Below are 21212 nucleotides of genomic sequence, written 5' to 3'. Positions count from 1 at the left end.
ATGTAAAAAAAAAAAAAAAAAAATGTTTCTCGTTAAGCGAATTGTATATTCTTAGAGAAATAAATATCTTAAACCACATATGTCATTCTAGAAAATTATAGCATAAAAAAAAAACAATTAAAACCATAATACTCCAGTCGTCAACGAGATAAAAAATTGGAGCAGTGTGTTGTTTTTAAATACAGAACAAACAGAGGGTTCTACCTCCCTTACCCCTGCCTACCGCCTCTACGGAGCTAAGACTGGTGACCTAGCACCTGGGACTTTTAAATGTAAAATGCGAAGCCCTTACTTTATTAGACGTTGATCCATTTTGATTAATTATAAAATGTTTTTTTTTTTTTATATATGTAATCCGTTTAAAAATGTATCTAATAACATAGAGGGTAGGTAGAGTTATTTCAATCTGGCTTAGATACTTAAATTAAAATATATTGTTTTAGATTTTATTTAACAAGCAATAGTAGTTTTGATAAAAATTTCATACGTCTATTGCAATTTTTGTCAAAACTTAAAAAAAAACCTTAAAAAGTAAATGAAAACTTAAAGAAAATAAACGAGGAAGTACTAAGTTCTCATAGCTGAGAACTGTGTGAGCTGGGAGATATTAAAGCGGACAAAGCTTTCACGTTCCAAGGCGGCGCACAACAAAGACGCTAAGACCTAAAACAATGGCCGACACGAAAAAGGACAAAACAAAAGGGATCTCCGGCGAAAATTTACGTTTAAAAACAACGTAGATACCTAAGCGGGATCCGTATCTATCCTATTTAGATATTAATCTTAACGAAAAAGCAAAAGCAATTCAAAATAGGCAACAAGCTAACAGAAGGGACGGGGCGGGCCGCGCTGTAATTGGCCATTTATCAAACTGCGAAGGGGTTAGGGGCCTCCTGCCGCCGCTGCCGCCCTGGTACTCCGCACGCACAAAATTGCTTGCGCTAAACGAAACGAACAAACACACAAGTTTATGTTAATTTTATTTAATCCTTTCTAACAAGCATTTGTGACAATAACCGACTAACATAATATTTGCTTATTTTTGCCTTATACCGGTATATTTCAACGCATAACATAACGTTAAGTTATAACAACGTTAACAATATTACCTGTGTTGTTTTTGTTTCTCATTCACAAAAACAATCACCAATTGACATGACTTCTTTATTATTTTATTATTCTAATAAACAACGTCAAGTTTTGATATTTTTTAACATAAGTGTCCTTTTTTAATAATATTGCAAAAATATTTCGTAATTAATATGCAGCCTAAACACACAGGTGAGCCTCAAGCGAGTCTGATTTCGGATAAACCCTGGCGGACCGAATTAAGCCCGGTTTAAAATTCAGCGTTCGGGTAATGAAACTTTCTTATCAGCGGCCCTCCTTGTTTTGAGTTATGACCGTAGCTTATTTAGATTACCTCCTACAACTTCTGATGCCCTGGTTACTTTCCTATGAATAAATTTAAAATTATTTTAGTAATAATCCCTAAAATACGTAAAACTAACCTTATATTTGATTTAACAGAAAAATATTTTATCTATATTTCTTTAATGTAATTTAATTATTTAAATCGCAACTGGTAGTAAAATAACTGTTGTTTTTGTCTTTCATATTCTTTGTTTAATTACAAATTAAAATGATAATATATACAAAAGCACAGACAAACAATTTGTCACCCCACTACGCGGTAATTGTGAAAGGGTAGATCCGTCTCCAGCAATCGGAGCGTGGATAATTTAAGCCTTTGTCTATGGTGTTGTGATCAGAAAAGTTAACTTGTAATCTGCTTGGTTACGCTTCACAATGGGGATTCACATCTGACAAGCTTGAATAATAAGTCATAAAGATAATATGAATAACGAAAACTAACTATGATTTCGAATTATAGGGGAAATTCTTTGAATTTAACTTTCATTAATGTACTAATTAAAACATTAAAAGTATCCAACAGAGTTCGATAAAATAATTCGATATAAAAATGTATTTTTAATGGCAACACTCGAGGCAAGCAAGTCGTCATAGACAATGCGTCCGGCACAATAATGAACCACAGCTATAAATTAAACGAAGTCCCGGTGCTACACTCCGGTGCTTGTTTTTTATGATTTATTAATAGTATAATAAAAATTTAATAGCCATTATCGTGTTGATTATTCAGTCTATAAAACAGAAAATGCCCCAATTAAATATAGACATTTATTACAAACGCAAGCAATGAAAGTGTTGTAGTACAAGCTATTAACAAAACTAACAACCTCTCATTATAATTATACTCGTTTGGAAACATCAAAATGCACATCGCAGACGATGCCTCTACAACGAGTATACTCGGAGTGAACGGCGTAATAAAAAATGAACGCATCAAGTACGTCTATTTTATTTTGTCTTATTCTAAGAAAATGATAAGCGTCGGCTGAGATAGAGGCAGAATGGCGAGGCGGTGTCACGCCGCTCGCGGTCGCATCACTATGCAAATATGCCTCTTAATTACTTGAAATATCTTTACTACGATCTCTACTAGATCGTTTACTCGCGTTTCTTTTGAAACAATTATGTTAATGGCCGACGTCGGCTCGGATGGGCAATAACTTACAATTAAAGGCGGGCGCGCAATGGCGCCGCTAGTGCTGGGTGCGTACTGAATGTTATTGTGAGCCTGTGCCTGTGAGTTTGAGCCAGCCGGGGCTGGGAGACGTCATAATCTGGCGCAAGGATTTGTTGCAAAGCCGAACACGAGCACCAGAGGGCGCGGAGGGTGCGGGCGGGCTGCGGCAGACGCGTTCAACTCGGCTTATAATTCAGGCGGCTCGTAACGCAGTCATACGGTAGGTATTAGAGAGACGCTCGAATTAATACGGCGAGGCGGCGGCCACCTGCGCCTCGCCGTTTCTTTCGAAATTAACTCGCAGCTCCCGACAATGGCGGCTGTGCCCCGCCCGCGTCCCGCCCGACAAACTTTCGTCCTGTTACTTTTTTGCAGCCGCGGCTATATTTCAAACTGTCATACTTAATCTTTTTATCAAAGTTTGTTAAACGACACAAGAAGTGCAGCCGCGCGCGTCCCGCCTGCCGCCTCGCGCCGTCCGCCGCTCATCTGCCCGCTAATTGTGTTTGGATTTCAATTTAAAAACTTTATTATCCCATTACAGACTTTTCTGATCTTTTTATTAGCTTTCGAAGAGAGTTGAATCTAATACTTAAAAGTATTAGTACTATAGTACAATACGTCATACATAGTTGGATTCACAGAATTAAACGTCGCCATATTGTTTTAGTTATTAGGTTAGATTCCGACGACGAAATACGAAGAGGGCTTTAATTCCGAAATGGTTGTTGTAGCAATTCCGGGCCACGGAGCGGGCCCTAGGAGTCAAATAATTTATATTTAATTTAAACAAGACGACATTGGTATTCGAAACGCGAATGCGTAATTAAAATTCCCGCCGCAGCGGCGCTGGGCCGCGACAGTTTTCGCGCCAATTTCAACGCGCCCGGAAATTAATTGTGACAGAAGACGTGGCGGTCACATCCGACTGTGTATAGGGTAACCAGCATTTTTGTTTACAAAATCGGGTATGTTTTTCTGTAATTTTTACCGTCAGAAACATAAAATATATCAGGAACCAGAAATGTATGTAAGCTACAATCCAGTGACCAAAAATTACAAAATACTAACTTTAAACACAGCTTTGGATATTTGTTCATAGGTTTCTAATAATTATAGTTCGTTCCGTTCATCCGAATTTCCTATAGCGTATTTTCTATCGGACAAACCACATTATTCAAAAATAAATCAACAGCTTCGACTATAAACGTAAAGCTAAAACTTGGCGCAATCTAAAAACAAGAGCCGTGTACCGATTAATCAAAACGTACACTCCGTATCAACAACAATGAGACACCAAGATTTGATTAATTCGTATCAATAACGGACGAATGTCGTCACTGCTTGAAATGTCGCTCTGTTCACGTTAGAAATCCGCGCATACCAAATAAATCACCATTTATTTTGGTGAAGCGATTTAAAAATGACTCAATGCCATAAAAGGATCACAAAACTAATACATGGATATACCAGGTTTTATCTTTAATGCAAACTATAATTAGATATTCTTCCGTTATTAATTATAGCATTAAAAGCAAAACAAATCGAAGTGATCCAACACTGAGAGATAGTCCATCTTCCCGGCATGTGGGATCTCACGTTTTCTTATTACGCGTTCCGCCGCGAGATGGCGGTGGCCGGTAACAATTGCGATCTGCGGCATCTGCCCTCCGAGGGGCTCGTTACCTCCGCTAAGGGCCTCTAATGGCCGCAGCGAGCGCTCCTTAAAATTTTAACCAACCTTTTATTTATGGCCCCCTTTTGTCCGGCACATATCGACGCCTGTTATCTTTCCGTTATGATTTTGAACACGGTTCGTTATTTCAGATATATCACAAGTGTATTTCTTATATATTCTTCATTAATTACTAGATTTTGCACGCGATTTCTTTCGCGCGAAAAAAAAATTAGTTAGTAGCCTATGTTATACCAAAATGTATTCTTATTCTGTGACTAATTTTATCGATCCGTTATGCCGTTTCAGAGATTTACAGTAACAAACATACATCCATCCAAACTTTTGGATTTATATTAGTATGAAGTATGATTTTAATAATTTCTTTACATCTGTTATGTGATTCCCATATCCTGCCTATAGTTTTAAATAACTATCTCTTTTTAACGGACTTCCAAATACAGATTCTCAATTCACCTTTAAGTAGTTATATTCTTATTTATTCCATTTATAAACAAATGTCATTATTTCAAATTTGTTCTTTTTAACGACTTGTCATTTTAATAAACCCAGTTGTTTGAAATATTCAACAAAACATATTTAAACTAAAATAATTATAACTGTAGAGTGTAGATAATTTAGAAATTTTAATAGTCACGTAATACATTAACAAGAACACGTTTAATCTCAAAATCTAAGCCCAGCCGTCATTTCTTGAGGTTACCGTTATGATAATTAGTTCAAAATGTCTCAACATGGTTGCTGAGAATGAGCGAGAAGACAATATATTTTTGTGACAGTGAAAATCCACGACAAAGAAGGTAAAAATTAAATAACAAATCCTCAACCTACTAGCCACCAATTAAATTAATAAAAGCAAAAAAACAACGACAAAATACCTTACAAACATCATTAAATTACAACAGATTATAAAAGCGAAAGCCCACAGATAATCTAGAAAATACTTTCGAGCGTTAATGCGTTACGTTAACGACCGTTATTAATTTAACAGTTATAGCTGACGTTACAACGAAAGAACGCTTATTAATACGCTATATTCACAGGTGTGTCACTATCGTGGTGTCCATTAAAATAATGCATCTCTTGAAATGGCGGTGTTTCGTGTATTAAGGCGATAGGCAACTGAGAGCGTCTTTCCATCAAATACTATCTATATCAGTTGGAAGACCCTATAAATAATACTTCCCCGTAGGGCTGTCACCAATTAAATTAACTATTGTAAAACTTCATAGGGTTGCCTATTTTTATTTAAAGTACTCGAAAGTAAATACCTTTTTAGTGAAACTGATGTAATTCTTAAGGGATTTATATTGATTGTTTTATCCTTGCATTGTTTATAAAAAAAAATAAAAGCCAGCATTGTTAATTGTGATTGCGACACACCGATTATATTCACTGCGGCTGATTCTGCCAGTCCACATGGTATGACGTCATTAATATGGCCGACTACGCGTTCTTTACTTGAAACTCTGATGTCTTCATAATATCTTTCTAGAAAGTCCCTTTTATTTTAATATTGTGTGAATTTAGAAATTCGAATTTTCATCTATACATTTACTGAGTTTTGGTTAATCAAAATAATATTGTTTTATTTGTCGATCTCTTGATTTCATCGTTCGTGTCGTGTCGGCTGCGCTTTCATTTGTTTTAATTTTTTATCATTCGCCAGGTCGGCTGTAAAGTTGACGTGCGTAAACAACCGCTGGAAGCTTTTACCGTTAGATTTATTGTTATTTCCGATACAAATATATTTTTATCCGGGACCGTTTAGCGACCGCCGGCCCTCGGACCGAGCGTTGTTTTGATTTGAACAACGAAAATGAAATGTGAAATGTTTTGTTAATATTTTATTTATAATCTGTGATTACATGACATTTTCGTATACAGGAAAATCTTTTTATACAAATATTTTTATCGTTATAAACATTCTCGGCTAAAAATTATGCAATACAAATGTACTTTGTAATTAGCATTCATAATACCAGGGCATCAAGACACAGCGGTAGACTGAAGCACAGAATGGCAATCCATCAACGGCAAATTAGTTAGCGCGCGCGCCGCAGCGGCCGCGTGGCGCTGCTGTCGCGCTCATTAGCGGTCGTCGCCGGCATCTGATGTTGCCATGATAGCCGTTTAACATTCGCCTATATGACACACATCGGTTTGGCTCAAAACTACACGAATGTACGGAATTGTTAGCAGATTGCACCACACGGGTAATTCCAAAAAATCACCCTTCATATAGCGTATAAAAATACATTAAGGTGACCATTCGATAGTGTATCAAGAGAAGTCAAGTACCTTTAACGCTGGCGTATTATTTACACTTAGCATGTACCTTATATTACTTTGCCAGGCAATACCCTCAGGATCTTATTTATCCATGCCTCCAGCTGCCGCCCATAAATAACCGTTCGCACCTCAACCCTTGCCGTTCTGGTCATATTTAATATGAAATAAATTCGAGATGCTGTCAAGCAATCGACGCAATATGGCGCCGGGTTGAGGACGATTATAGCGAATGCGTTATTCGCGACCCTGTCACCGGGACAGGGAAATTAGGGTCGGAGAAAGTGGAACCAACTTGATAGTCTCAAAGTGAATTGATCCTAGTTTACGAAATTTACGTGTTTTGACCATTTTAAACATACAAAACTATTTATTTTATTATTTTACAGATCGAAGACCACATTATCATAGTTATATTTAAAATTCTTGCAATACCTTTGGCATAATATTTTGTCGACATCTGTTGCGTATATTTACTGCCGATACCAACTAGGGTCTGATTATCTTAGTAAACGTCCGGATCCCTACCATAAAGATGTGTCGTGACGTAATTAACTTCTCTACTGGATACTTAATGATATTTTATTATCTTATATCAAGATAAAATTAAACTATAGAACTATATTAGAATATACTAAGAGCCCGCGTACTACTTTGACAAAACTATCGCACAATGAAGGAGAGCACACTGCTCGATTTTTAGTTGTGCAACTAATCAGTTGAATTGGCGGCGAAACAATCGACAATCGCATAACTGTTGTCCGATAGTTTAGTCAAAGGTGTGCGTCCGCTCTTACTTTAGTTGAAGCGTTTTAACATGTGGAAAGACTTAAGACATAAGTAAGACTGCATTAAGACATCTTCGTTACAATTAGGAATGTTCTTGGGATACATTAAAGAAGTAAATTTTGACCCTCAATAAATCACGACGTGTCAAAACACATAACAATTATAAGTAATTGCATCAGCGTCACAAATCCGAACAACTCCCAACCCCTCGGCCTAAATAAAAACAGTGGCAATCGGTACCCTAGCAATTAACGCAGCACCATGTGTTGCGTACTCTGATGAGGTACGGGGTCCGGGAGGTCTCGGAGACTCGGGAGGTCGAGAGGGTCGAACTGGCGATATATTGCGCGACGTAATTACTGCCAAGCTACCAGTATTGCGGATTAAGCCGCTTTCCTTAAAATGAAGCATTTGCGCTTTCATTATTTACGAGGTCGATTTTTTCCAACGTCTATACATCCCAGTTGATTACTGCTTGTAACAATTTGTCGTTAATTTTTATGACCTCTGCTGTTTTACTACTAGGATATCATGAGACGATCTGGTGGTAATGGTAAATATAGCAAAAAAATACATTAATCAATTGAGAGTAATTGAGACGTATATCGAATTATCGGACCTATTAGGATAAGTCGACCTAAATTATGATAGACTAGATATTGCTTGCGACCGCCCGTTAAAAATAATGAAAAACGTCGCCAGTGTTACTCACTGATAATGAAGCTTTTTAACAATGAAAGAATTTTTAAAATCAGCCCAATAGTTTTTGAGTTATTTCAATATATACAATTAAAAAATACAAATCTTACCTCTTTACATTATTAGTATAGGCTAGCCTACCTTTTATGCCATTTTCTATGTCCTTAAAGCTATGATTCGGGTAAAACTTGCTTCGTCCCTGCTTTTAATATGTGAAAAAATGATTAACAATATTATATTTACGGACAAGATTTGTTTTAAACGAAGCTACACAGCAGGCGATTGGAAATTATCTTGCAACGTCTTATCACTAACATTAGCGGACACTTCGACTATACTTATTTGAGACCTTCTGATCCCTTCGTTATATTTACTGGTCACACCTATAATTGCCTGATTTAGGGCAGTTTCTATGCGTCGTCGCGGCTCTGGGATTTCATGGAAAATATTTATCGTCCGCCGAGGGGGCCGTGGATTAGACGAATTTGTACGTGATACCGGACTCTCGGACGCCATTGTTTTCATACCAACGCTCGTATAACGCACACATTGTATTTCTACTTATATTAATATGAAAACCAATATTTTTCGTTACTACAATGTAACAAATTCTAAGAAAAATAATACTCTTAAATAATAAAGATGCGAAAGTTTAGATGGACATATATTTGTTACTAGAACGACACAATTATTCTCGCTAAAATCTGACATAGATACTAATTAAATTCCACGCAGACGAAGTCGAGGGCAATAGTTAGTGACAAATAAATGTTAACTGAATCATAAGAATTGATGGTTATGCGGCATCAAAGTCAATACATCTTGTAAACATCGGTCGAATCCATCTTACGGTACATGATCTGTCTGTCGGCAGTGGATTTAAGGGATCTTTGTTTGTTCAATTGTGTCAGATCGCTTGAATTATTCACCCTTCTGTAACAGTATTGTGAAATTATCCATCTCTAGTCAGGGAATTTATAGTGTTACCGCTGCCCTGGGCGAGAGTTCTACGGCGCCCCGTTATGCCCGGCGCCCTGGGCGGTTGCCTCACCATGCCCTAATACGGGTATTGTCTAGTTGCATCAATACATCGAGTTGGTATTTTCTTTCTCATTTCAATGTTCTTAAACTATTGGAAGTGTTATCAAATAATAGATAAACTCTTTAATCTGTTATCTAGCTTTAAAAGTAAATAATTAAATCTAATCAGAAATTGATTTCTATTTTAAACTGATGGTAGATGGCGTTTTCTAAATTTTCAATAAAGTATTCTTATCTATTCCACTTAGGCGATATAACAAAATCTGTCAGTTTATCTACGTTAGTTTTTAGGGTTAAATGTCGTGAGAAAATATTTAAGTTACATGTAAGAAGTGTTTAAGAAAATACTTAAATTATCGTAGTTTCTAACAGTATATAAATTACGAAAGTAAAAGAACAAACGCTGACCTTCCGAAGAATTAGATAAAACGTTTGAACTTTGTTCCATTTGTATACAATGATTTGGTAAAGTTTTTTGGCGCCAAATTCGCTATTGACAGATTGTCCGGACATAACTTAACCCTGTTAATGCCGAGTAAGGCACATTTGTCCCAACCGTTACTCTTACGGATCGAGAGTTTCAGCCAAACTGACGGCAGGAAAAACAACTTGGTAATAATGAATTACCAGTTTACCCGATGTTTTGCTGCGCTGCGGTGCGATGTCCGTATTTTCTGTACTCATACAAAACTTTATATGCCTATTTATCCAAATTTTAATTTGGTAATTTAATTTTTAGAAATTCATTTTCTCCAAATCTTGTATTTTTTATACACATATCTTAAATCGAGTTGTCAAAATACATAAAACGGAACAAAATATACGCAGTAATATAAACAAAATATAGCATTTAGTACAGCCCTAGAATCCCAGCACGACGTCCTATCTCGGGGCCTTATGAAAACTAATGCGTTCATTTGGCGACTCGGTGACCGGCGATAAGCTATGTCAGCCTGGTAGTTGGGATTACTTTGGGCCCGCCGGACCCACTGATAAAAGTTTTAGGACTTCGTCCAAGCTTTTATAATTAGAATTGTACATACAAAATGGCCATTTTATTATGAACTTTCATTTAAACAATATTGACCTAATACGATTTATAACGTCGTTACCTAAGCAGCTACTTAGTAACTTAGTAGTATATACTTTGTGTTAGATGCAAAGCATGTAGGTAACCCCATGTTACTTTAAATTTAAACGAAGCAACTTGAAATGAGTTTTCCCCAAACATCCAATAACATAATCTAACTTTAAATAAACTATAATTTAGATGGAACAATGCGACAAGTTCCGGACGGCAGCGAGAGTCCCCATCCTCGGGAATTAAACCTTAATTAGGGAAAAACGGAATTTATAGCCGGCGGTAATACCTCACTCGCGCCCACCTGCCCTTTGTTTGCTTTGCCCAATGTACTGAACGGTTAGGGGAAGCTGCAACTGATTTCTGGTTTACGTATCTACATGTTATTTTGATTATTTATAAACCAAAGTTGTGATTACAATTATTGGATGGCTAAAGGATCTAGTGATGGGTATAGAATTTCATAATCTCATGTCAGTGTTTTGTTTTTGGATCATATTTATGACAAAGGTTTTTCAAAGTCTTTGTTAGAGAATTTAAAGATGAAAGTAGTATTAGGTACAATACTTTTCCAAATGCTACCTATATTATTTTTTTCAGTTGTAACAGTGAAAGGTTTTTATTTGCAACACTACTTATAACAGTTTTACCTTTTACAGATATATGAATCATAAATACCGGTGTCTGTTTATTTTATAACGATTAGAAAAACAATCGGCACAGATAAAAAATGATGGATAGCGGCGCGCGGCCGCGTTCCTGCGCCGGCCGCTCTCACACCGGCAACTATATTTACGTTTCGTTAATGGTTCATTTGTTTTAACGTTATGCGATTTATTTTTCTTTTGTGTATTTTTATTTGCTTATTTATGTGGCAGAAAGGAACGTAAGTTAAAATTATTTATATGTGCGCATTTAGAAATTAAAACACGAGACGTTACCGTATCGAGTTTTCAATATTCATCACTCCCGGAGAGGGCGCTGCGAATTCCTGTAACAGTAAATTATTAACGGCTTCTCGTTCTCGGAAATTCGTAGAATTACAGCGAAGAAAATTCCACTCAACCCCTCGCTCGTTTAATTCGCTTTCAGGTAATTAAAATCCAAAAACTTAGAGCGAAATTAAATTTTACTTTGTGCTATGTACTTGGGATTGTTGGCGCATTTCCTCGGGCCTCCCCGCACCGGCCGAATCCGGCGGACGTGTTCGACGACCTAAATGGCCCTTTTAACTTTTCCTATTTAGAGGAGAGCGGGCGAAATCTCACAATAATAATAATAGTTATATCAGATATCGTACCAGGGTATCATGAGCTCGAGTGGCCCCGATTATCATAAGGTATTTGTCGCTCGAGTGTATGGGCTAATAAAAATGGCGGACATAGTTCCCCCGCGGCGTACGGGGCGGCTTGTACAGCATTATGTTAATGCCAGTCGCCTATCAATTACGTCGCAAAACCGTTCCGATACACGCACCGGCATGTTTCGAATAACTTACGACTGCCCTCCGCGCCCCGCAACACGCACCCCGCACTACGCGCCGACCTCTAACTCCTGATAGCTGCCAATTTTCTATTTACTTTAATTCTCATATAACTTAAATCTTACTTACTCCTTGATGGAGATTTCTTGTTTCATCGTCTTTAAGATAGGACTTTCATTAATGTAACACTTTATCTGTATTTCGCATTTAAGTCTATCTCAGAGGAACCCTTGCAGTTACTTCATAGAGCAACGAGCGTTCAAGATAAGTCGGACGATTCCCCTCAGACAGGGCGTGCGCTATCCTATTTCATACGACGCTTAAATCTCATTATAATTAGTCTGATTTGCATATAAAATGCATTTATCACTATAGCTCATTTTTTGAGTGCATTTTATAATGCATCTACAACGCATTATGTTTGTCTAGGGATGGGATTGATAGCCTCTTATCGATGTTTTTTGTACCTTTAATTTAATGTTTAAAACTATTTATTTTGAAATAAAACCCACGTAGTTATATGATCTACAAATTACCAATAATTAAGATCGTCCTTACCATTCTTAAAATTGACATTTTATTTGGACTTCGATAAAATCCTAATTTTTTCCATACCAAAAATCTTCCTTTCTTAATCGACTTTTCCCAATACATAAATATTTATACTATTAAATTAATAATTATTTAATCTTTTATTATCTCGAATATTTTTTTTATTAATGTCCCATCACTAGTATTGGCTATTTGACACTAGTCGTGTCAACCCTTCGCCCGCCGGCGCGAAATTAACAAATCCAGAGTGTTATGATTTACGGGCCTCCGGTTATCAGGGGTCGGCCATTACGTTACAAATAAAATAATACATATACAAATGCAAATCGCGTCGCGTTCGAAGGATTATTTTGTCGGTGCGTTTTGTCTACATTTTGAATGCATACAGATTTGTTGTTTATTAATTTTGTAATGCGTCAATAAATCATTTATGACTGTACAAATATGACGTAATCTCTTTGGAACATACCGCATCTGCAGTTTGATAAGGATTGAAATATTTTTTTTTATTATTATATTCATCCAGCTTTATTTTACACAAGCTGTTGCTGGCAACTTCGTCTCCGTTAAATTAAGAAATAATAAATTCTGTATAGCATATGTTACTCGCTTATAACATTTCTTTTTAATGGTGAAAGAATTTGAACACGATCCAATAATTTTTGAGTGGTTTCAATACATACAAAAATACAAATCTTTACTCTTTATTACATTAGTATATATTATACATTATAATTATAATTTAAACGAACACATACATAAATAACAATAACTTTTATTCAGTATTGTTGTTAATTTTTAAACTGAATATTACTATACAGTATTTAATAAACAACTGAATTACTGTAATCTTAGATATTGTTTACATAAATGTAGACATTTCTTACAAATTAGAATATTACATTTGTTTGCGTTACGTTACTACAATCTGCCACAGAATATACAACTGCCAACAATCTCATTACTTAGCAACATATTGTCGCTTAAAATGCACTGCTATAACAATTATTGCTGTCAGAATTAATACACAAGGCGATTTAGCAAATTCACCCTAAGGGTTGAGAAAGTTGGGGCCCTTTTTCCATCCCCCCTCCCCGAGGGAAGGGGCTGCGTTGCCGGATGAAGAGTTAATGAACTAATCTAGATATTAACAATACATTAGTCGCAACGGACGCGACGCCATGTTTCGTGGCAATTACCTCCCTTTAGGGATACAACCATTGTAGGGTCCAGTGGGAACCTACCTTTCAAATTTGTTAACATTTTCATTACAGATTATTAATAAAAAAAATCTAATGTTTAAAGCTAGATAAAGGCATTTAGTAAAAGTGTATTTTTATCTGAACACACACGTGTCATCTTGAGTATTTCCCCGATAACATCGTAAATTGGCATTTATTTTAACGATAAATCCCTCACTTCAATTTATTTGAAGTGCGTGAGTTAATTAAATATCATAACCAATAAGCAATCGGTTGAAATTTCGATAAAACACACGTCGTATTATACAAAGAATAAATCGAATCACAAAGCAATCGGGATATCCGTCGCTCGGCCGGCACCGGGATCCGGGATTCGTACTGACAGTTAATTTGGGAATGCACCGCTGCGCCCCCTGGCGTTACTTATTCAGTGTTACTCCTGCCGGCAAGTAATTGCATGGGTATTAAACTTTCATACTTACTCAACGACAACCGTGGACTTCGTCTTTCAAGGCTCGCAAAAGGTTATCTTCCAACTAGCTTTTGCTCGCGACTTCATCAACGTAAAAATTTAAAAGTAGTTACAAAAATAGCCCATGTTACTCAGCGATAACATAGCTTTTTAATAATGAAACAATTTTTAAAATCGGCCCGGTAGTTTTTGAGTTATTTCAATACATACAAAAAACCAAAAATACAATTTTCACTTTTCAATATCAGGTATAGATAAGTGTTACACTAAAACACAGGACACAAAGTAACGCTTTTAATAAAATTAATATTATTTACACAACTACATAATTTATGGTGTTTTCATATGTTTATGTTTACATAATTAATATTTGTTTGTTTGTCCACAGGTTTATTAACGCGAGACGCAGGATAGTGCAGCCAATGATAGACCAGTCAAATAGAGCAGGTAACATTTTTCTTATACATCTATATGTTTATATACTTAACAAAAATATACACCATTCCTTTTTTACTAAAGTATACATATGATGGTTGGCATTCCACAACGACGAGGTTTTCACGTACCTTCTTACCTCGTACAGCCGCGTTGTGGAATACTCTATCCTCAGCGGTATTTCCAAACAGTTACAACTTAGGGGCCTTCAAGAAAGAGCGTATTCCTCCCTTAAAGGCCGGCAGCGCATCTGCAGTTCCCTTGACGTTGCGGATGTTCGGGGGCGTCGGATCACTTGATACCAAGCGATTCGCTGCTTCTTTGTCCGCTTTTTCTATAAAAAAAAATGAACTTTAGTAACCCTTAGTAAAACTCAAACGTGTCCAAAATGTAAAACTTCAGTCTCTAGTGGCGCGGGCATCTTTGATATACGAAATTAAGTTTCACTGACCGCATACTGTCCTGCATAATGCAGACACCTGAGCGGTCTCGGATGTGTCCCGGAGGCACTCAGGCTACACTAAAGGCACTACAGGCATTTGGTCAACACAAAGACGCAGCTGCGACGTGAATAATGATTGGATCAAGGAAATTGCACCGAAGCTTTTGTCGCATTACCTCGCCCGAGCGCTAATTCCTACGGATTTAACTTGTATATTAGAAAGGGGATTCCGTTTTTTGGTTGCCTCATTTTAATAGCTTTATTACATTCTAAATGTTTCGTTTTTTGTATCTAAGAGTTATGATTTCTTCTATTTCCTTGTAAAGAAGTTTCCATAAATTATAAAAACATCATTTTTACATGCGATCTTTACTAATGGTGTTTGGAATCTATTCTCTTTAATGTCAATCACTAATTAAATTAGTTTTTTAAACATCGATGTTTTTAGATTGTAATCGATAGAACATCACTACAAACTTCATCACATATCGAGCAATCGATCTTATCTTGCCGTTTACAGCCGAGTTGAATTACAAACGGCCAATTCCATTTTTACTTTGTAATTGTTGCGCTCAGTCCATAAAACGCTCCCGGGACGCAAAACATTCCGCCGGCAAGCGGGAAGAGGGGAAAAAAGGACGTCGCAGAAAAAGGGCTTACTCTTGCGAACGGAACGCAAGAAGGGTAAAAAAGAATAATGTCCGAATTCGTTGACCCGTGCCGGGCTATCCATCACTCTGCCCCCTCCCCGGACTCCCCCGATCGCCCTCGCCTCCCCTCCATCTCCCCCGGCTCTATCGCGATGTGTGTTACTTCGCCTATGAGAGGATTACATCTCTTTTTGTCTTTGAATTTTTTATACGATAGCATTCATTTAAACTAACCGATATTACAAGGCAATGTACAACGGACAACGTATTTTTTTTACTTATAAGTGTCAATAAACATAAAAAATATAAATCAGTTTAGTTACAAAGTAAAAGATGAAATTTTAAAACGATAAATATAATATCAATTAAGTTCAATATAATAAATATAAACCTTAGGCATAAATTATTATTATAATCCGTATCATTGGACTGCACTCAAATTATCTGTCCGCGAGGCTCTCGGCCTTTTTAATAAACTGCACGAAGCGATTTAATCCGCGCGAAAAGCTCAATAAACGATCCCAGGAAATATCGGGGCGCGGCCATCGAACGAATTGTAATTTACAGGCGGCGGGTAATGGCGTCGCATCACACTGCAATTTATGCCCTTATAATAAATTCATTAGCGCGCCTCGCCACGCTTGCCGTATGTATGTATGTACTGACAGGCGTGTTTGTTGACTGCCGAGTAATGCCCGTATCGATGCACCGATGACAGCCCTAGCTCGATACGCGCTCAATTAAACTAATGGCAACATTTTTCCCGCCATAACAAAAAACAATTGAATACCATATATGTTATTATTAGACAAAGTTTTTTTGAGTCTATTAATTTGCTATTTTTCATATCGATATCGATAATTCTGAATCACACAGACACCACACTATCTTTTTGTTTTTGTAATCTGTGATATTGTTTGCAAAACCTAAATTTTTTTTTTATAGAACAAGTAATAAATCAAATTGTTGCACCGTGCGTGTTCAATTTTAAGTAATACATGGCACAACGAACTCACTAGAAATACATAACTCGGCGCTCCGGCGATTGGAAAAGCGCTCGCTTTGACCACAGGAAATGCGGTGGCCGTTTTCTTTAGTCGATTGCCAAAACAATTTTCCATCTATCGTACTCGCCGGTTTTTCCATTTTCCGTCGTCGGCAAACTTGGCGGAGAGCGCATCCGCTCGGGAAATTTAGAAATCTCCCTGCTTTATGTCCTGTGTGTTTAGTATACCACCGCCACCCGTCTGCCGCCATGGTACTTAAGACAATGAACTCATACAAAATTTCCATGCATCGAAAATTAAATCTACCAACATTCATGATTCAAATTTTACTTTGAAAACAGCTTTTATGATAATTTTATGATTCCTTTATTCCTTATACATTTCGTTCACATTGCATTATTAAAAAGTATATGCACAATAAATCCGTCACGTACAATATAACAGTTTCTCGAATATTTCACTAATTAATATGTTATATTATAAATATCAATTCACTTTAACAATGACAAACGCCACAGGAATGTCAGGGCTTGATTAGAACTAGTGCTTCCAAACTGCTCCAGTACGATACATTGACAATAACGTCAAGGACGCTCTTGAAGATTATCGCCTACTAAATCATAGTTTCCTGGTAGCGCGGGCCGCCGACGTCCCGGGGGACCCTTTATTGTTTCCTGTCTTCCTGGTTGCAAAGTGGGATCTACGCGTCATCGGTCACTCTATCCCGGTCTTTTCGAACAAAATTCCAACTTCGTTATTTCATGTCGTTTGAAACAAAGTATATTAAACATTTGTCTTTGTGCCAATAAAGAAAATTGTGCGCTTTGAAAATGAAATCTATTAACCCAAATAAATCCAATCCTAGATTCATAAAAACAGAAAAGACATATTTCTAAAACTATCGTTATTTAGATTACATTGTACCCTTTTTCTTAATACTCTTTTACTTGAATAATATCTATAAATAGTCACGTAACGACGTGAAATGAATGGAAAGGATGGTATTAAAAAAGTTTTATAGAATTATTCCAAGTGTATTGACAAATTGGAACGTAGTTTTTTTTGTAAAGTCATTCCGAACAAGACATTAGAATGGAGTTGTGTTTGTTCGCAACTCTCGTGGGGCAATGGCGCGTGCCACCATAAAGACCCCACGACGAAGGCGGAAATCGGCGTCTATAATGGACGAACACCATTAGTTTACGATTGATAATCCCCGGGATATATTGCCACCGGAAGGCATAACAGTTTTGTGGTAAAATCGAGCGGCTTCCAATAGCGACATCGACGATTGTTCGAATAACAGTTTTTTTTTACTTGCTAAAAATTTTTCGATGACGTAAACGGAACTGAATTAACAATGCTGACAACTTTATTTACCACAATTGCTACATACGGACTTTTAATGTTAATCTAAAATTTTTCAGTAAAATATAATAATATATATAATAAGACTACGTTTAGCAGCCTAAACAACGGCAGGTCTAATTAACCGTGCAGTGTTCTACCCCGCAGTGTTCCCGCATGCGGGTCCTAGCGGCGCATACAGCCCGGAGGCGACAATGGGCTACATGATGGAGGGGCAGCAGATGATGCACAGGCCGCCCACGGACCCCGCCTTCCACCAGGGATACGCGCACTACCCCGCCGAGTACTACGGCCACCATCTGTAATGCACGCGACACTCTTGTACATGTAAGTACTTATCTACTCATTCTTTAATCTATGGTCTCATGCTCTCCGATATTAGAGGTCACCAATACCGTTCTACACCGATTCCTGTCTGTCGCTTGAAGGTCACACTGGTCCTTGAAGTATTGGGCTTTAATCTGTAGTCTATTATTGCACTAAGTAGAATTTAAGGATACGCGAGTAATAGTTTTCTTATATGTGTATCTATTGTTTCAGATTTGAATAACACGGCGCTAGTCGGGGCGCCGCGGGCGGCTGCGGCGGCCGCGCTCGCCGAGCCGCTCGCCGCGCCGCTCGCCGCGCGACCTCGTGGCACGAACAAACAGGAGAACGATGCTACATGTACATAATGCGATACGTTTTGTAATATTGAAACAGTATACGATCTCCTAAATTAAGATTTAAAGTCAACTTTAATGTTTAAATTAATGTAAATGATGACGCGGAGTGACACGGACGCTGTAACATAATCGACGGTGCAATCATCTACATATAAATAAAATACGATATCAACATACGGAATAACGTAAGGAGCAAGCAAATGTAACAATAATACCGTTTGATTGTTATCGTATATTTATAGCTAATTGTGTATTGTTATTACGTAAATATAAATAAATAATTGAATAGTTGTAAGTTGTAACTATCATTGGATGTACCGGGGTCGATAGAGTGGGACAATTTGTTTTGTAAAGGAGTTTTTTTGTATGTAATAGAATTTATAGGTTTTTTCAACTTCATTTAACTCTCGCTGTTGATAACGACCAATAGATGAGTCTATTTAACTTTAATAAGCAAATATATTCTGTATTAAATGTTTTACTCATCACCAGTCACATAGATTGACTCGCACAGGACTTTAGAACGGGGGCAATGCAAATAAATTATAAAATTGCCGTAATGATAGACAAAACAAACTGGGTCACAAATATTCATTAGACTTCTCTGGCTTTGGACTTAACTTTTTTGGTACCTGTGTTTTTAATTTATCTGCATCTTTGACCCAAAACCAGTTAGAATCGTGAGCTCAAAATGTACATCTAGATAGAAAGTCAATTTATAAGAACGTTGTTTCATCGCCCGCGCTGTAGTTTTGTGATTTTGCTTTACAGGTCGATATACATATCTTTGAATTATGTATATATTATATACATACATATATATATTTATTATATTGGAAATGGAAATATTGTAGTTTCACCTTGCCTTGGTGTTCAATAATGTAGCACAATTTGTAACCGATGTATACGATGAAAATAATATTTTACAATGTTAAAGTCGATGAGATTTTTAGCTCTATTTTGTGTCGGGAGATGGCGTGGATCGTCTCGGACGTAACCAGTACCTGCCGACGCGGATTTAAACCTCTTTGTAGTGTGAAGGCTACAAAAGATGATTATTTTATTTGTAGCCCTTTTAAATGTCATACAAAGCGGTTTGTGAGATTTTTCTTGACTGATAATCGATTGAGCTTCATAACTCGAATTGAAATCCGCTTTTAATGGGAGCGGCCATTTTAAGCCTGAAGGGATAAAAACGCGGGAAAATCCGTATGTAATTAATATTTAGTTACATTTAAATCTATGTTCTTTAACTGTTACCTTTAGTTTGCTTTAAATATAATTTAGATTACTTCGTTATCTGTGTGTTTGATGAAAACAAAATGGCCGTTCTCATATTGTCCAAAACCAAAAGAAACTTCAACTGTCGAATGTGACAGGAGCTGTCAAATTATTTGGTTTTGGCGCGTCTTGTCTATTAATATAAAGGTTACGTGGAGTGCTTCCTTTTTCTCCTAAATAATTTTGCTTAATTTTGAATTTGAATAAATGACCAATGTTTTTTTTTATATCGTTTTATTAAAAAAGTAATAGTTTCTTGCTTTTACGCCTCCACGGTAACTTTTTTAAGTGGTAATGCTACGCATTACTAGCCTTAAGCCATGTATACGAATGGGAGCTATAAAATTGTCAAAAATTGGTCCTAAATAGCTATGATTATAAATTAAAATAGCGGTAAAAAGTTATCCGAGATCAAGCTTTATATTAGAATAATTGTAATATTTCCTCAAAGTTATGCGATATGGTTGTTTTATGTTTGATGTCTTCGTTAGATAAAAAATTATGCGCGGTCTACACTTGGCCAGTAGCACTATTAGGACTGACAATCAACTGGCACAGAGTGAACAGAGTCCGTACAATCTATGACTTGCCTAGGAACTGTCCAACTGTATTGGCTAAGTGTAAACCAAGCATTACTACAATTGTTAAAATCTCTTACCAGTACTGTAACTATTATTTTAAATTGTTAGTTATAATAGGAACATTAATAATATCAGAAGTCAATTTCGTATTTTAATTTAGTAACTTTTTTAAATCTTAGTTTGATAACAACCGTATCGCATTCAATAAAACTTTGGATGTCTTTTTGTTAATTCTTTGTAAATATATCATCGAATTGATTCGCTTATCTTTTGTATAAAACTCGTTTGTTTCCAGTGAAGTTTCAGTATTAAAAATAATAATGTTTGGTTTATAACGGACTTTTACTTTTGAAACGCTGGTCTTTGTTAATATATCCCTATTATTATAATTGTTAATTACATGGCGTGTAATATATTTTATTAAGAGAAAAGTCTTAAAGTAGCTGTTAGAATAATGTATTAATTGAAGAATTTTATTTTGATTTTTCTCTTTACATGTATATGTATACATAACGTTTGAAAGTCATGGAATTATTGTAAATATAGCCTATAAACTAACGATGACGTCATCTCGCAGCGGTCAAATATCACTCTCGGGGAAAATGTTAATTATATATTTGTATTGTATTTTAACGGCGATGGTACATGTAACTGATAACGAGAGATAAGGTTCACAAATTAACCGCAACCTGCACGCTGACGAGATGTACTGACAGGTGGGATGTGTCGGCATTATGAATGCTACGAATTGTGTAAAAAATATTAAAAACAAAAAAAAACTTTTCGTTTCATTTTAAAACCTTTTTTAATACACACTTTAAAATCAATGAAGTAAAAAAAATATCATAATTAAAACTAGCAGTTGCCC

General features: G+C 36.5%; 1 protein-coding gene across 3 annotated transcripts in view; it reads left to right on the top strand.

Annotated features, from left to right (window-relative positions):
- Positions 1 to 20676, top strand: part of LOC106101088 (homeobox protein homothorax) — a 206471-nt gene extending 185795 nt beyond the window's left edge. The window contains exons 11-14 of one of the 3 annotated variants that reach the window (XM_013280196.1): positions 14304 to 14362; positions 17950 to 18144; positions 18358 to 18383; positions 18429 to 20676. In XM_013280196.1, coding sequence (XP_013135650.1) covers positions 14304 to 14362; positions 17950 to 18122 — 232 coding nt within the window. In that variant the 3' untranslated portion in view covers positions 18123 to 18144; positions 18358 to 18383; positions 18429 to 20676. Of the gene's footprint in view, positions 1 to 14303; positions 14363 to 17949; positions 18145 to 18357 lie in introns of all 3 variants that reach the window. The other 2 variants (XM_013280197.1, XM_013280198.1) reach the window with 2 other exon arrangements.
- Positions 20677 to 21212: the final 536 nt, after the last annotated feature.

This window comes from Papilio polytes, unplaced genomic scaffold (genome assembly GCF_000836215.1).
Source record: "Papilio polytes unplaced genomic scaffold, Ppol_1.0 DF824024.1, whole genome shotgun sequence".
Lineage (NCBI taxonomy): Eukaryota > Metazoa > Arthropoda > Insecta > Lepidoptera > Papilionidae > Papilio > Papilio polytes.
This window is presented reverse-complemented; position numbering and strand designations above follow the sequence as displayed.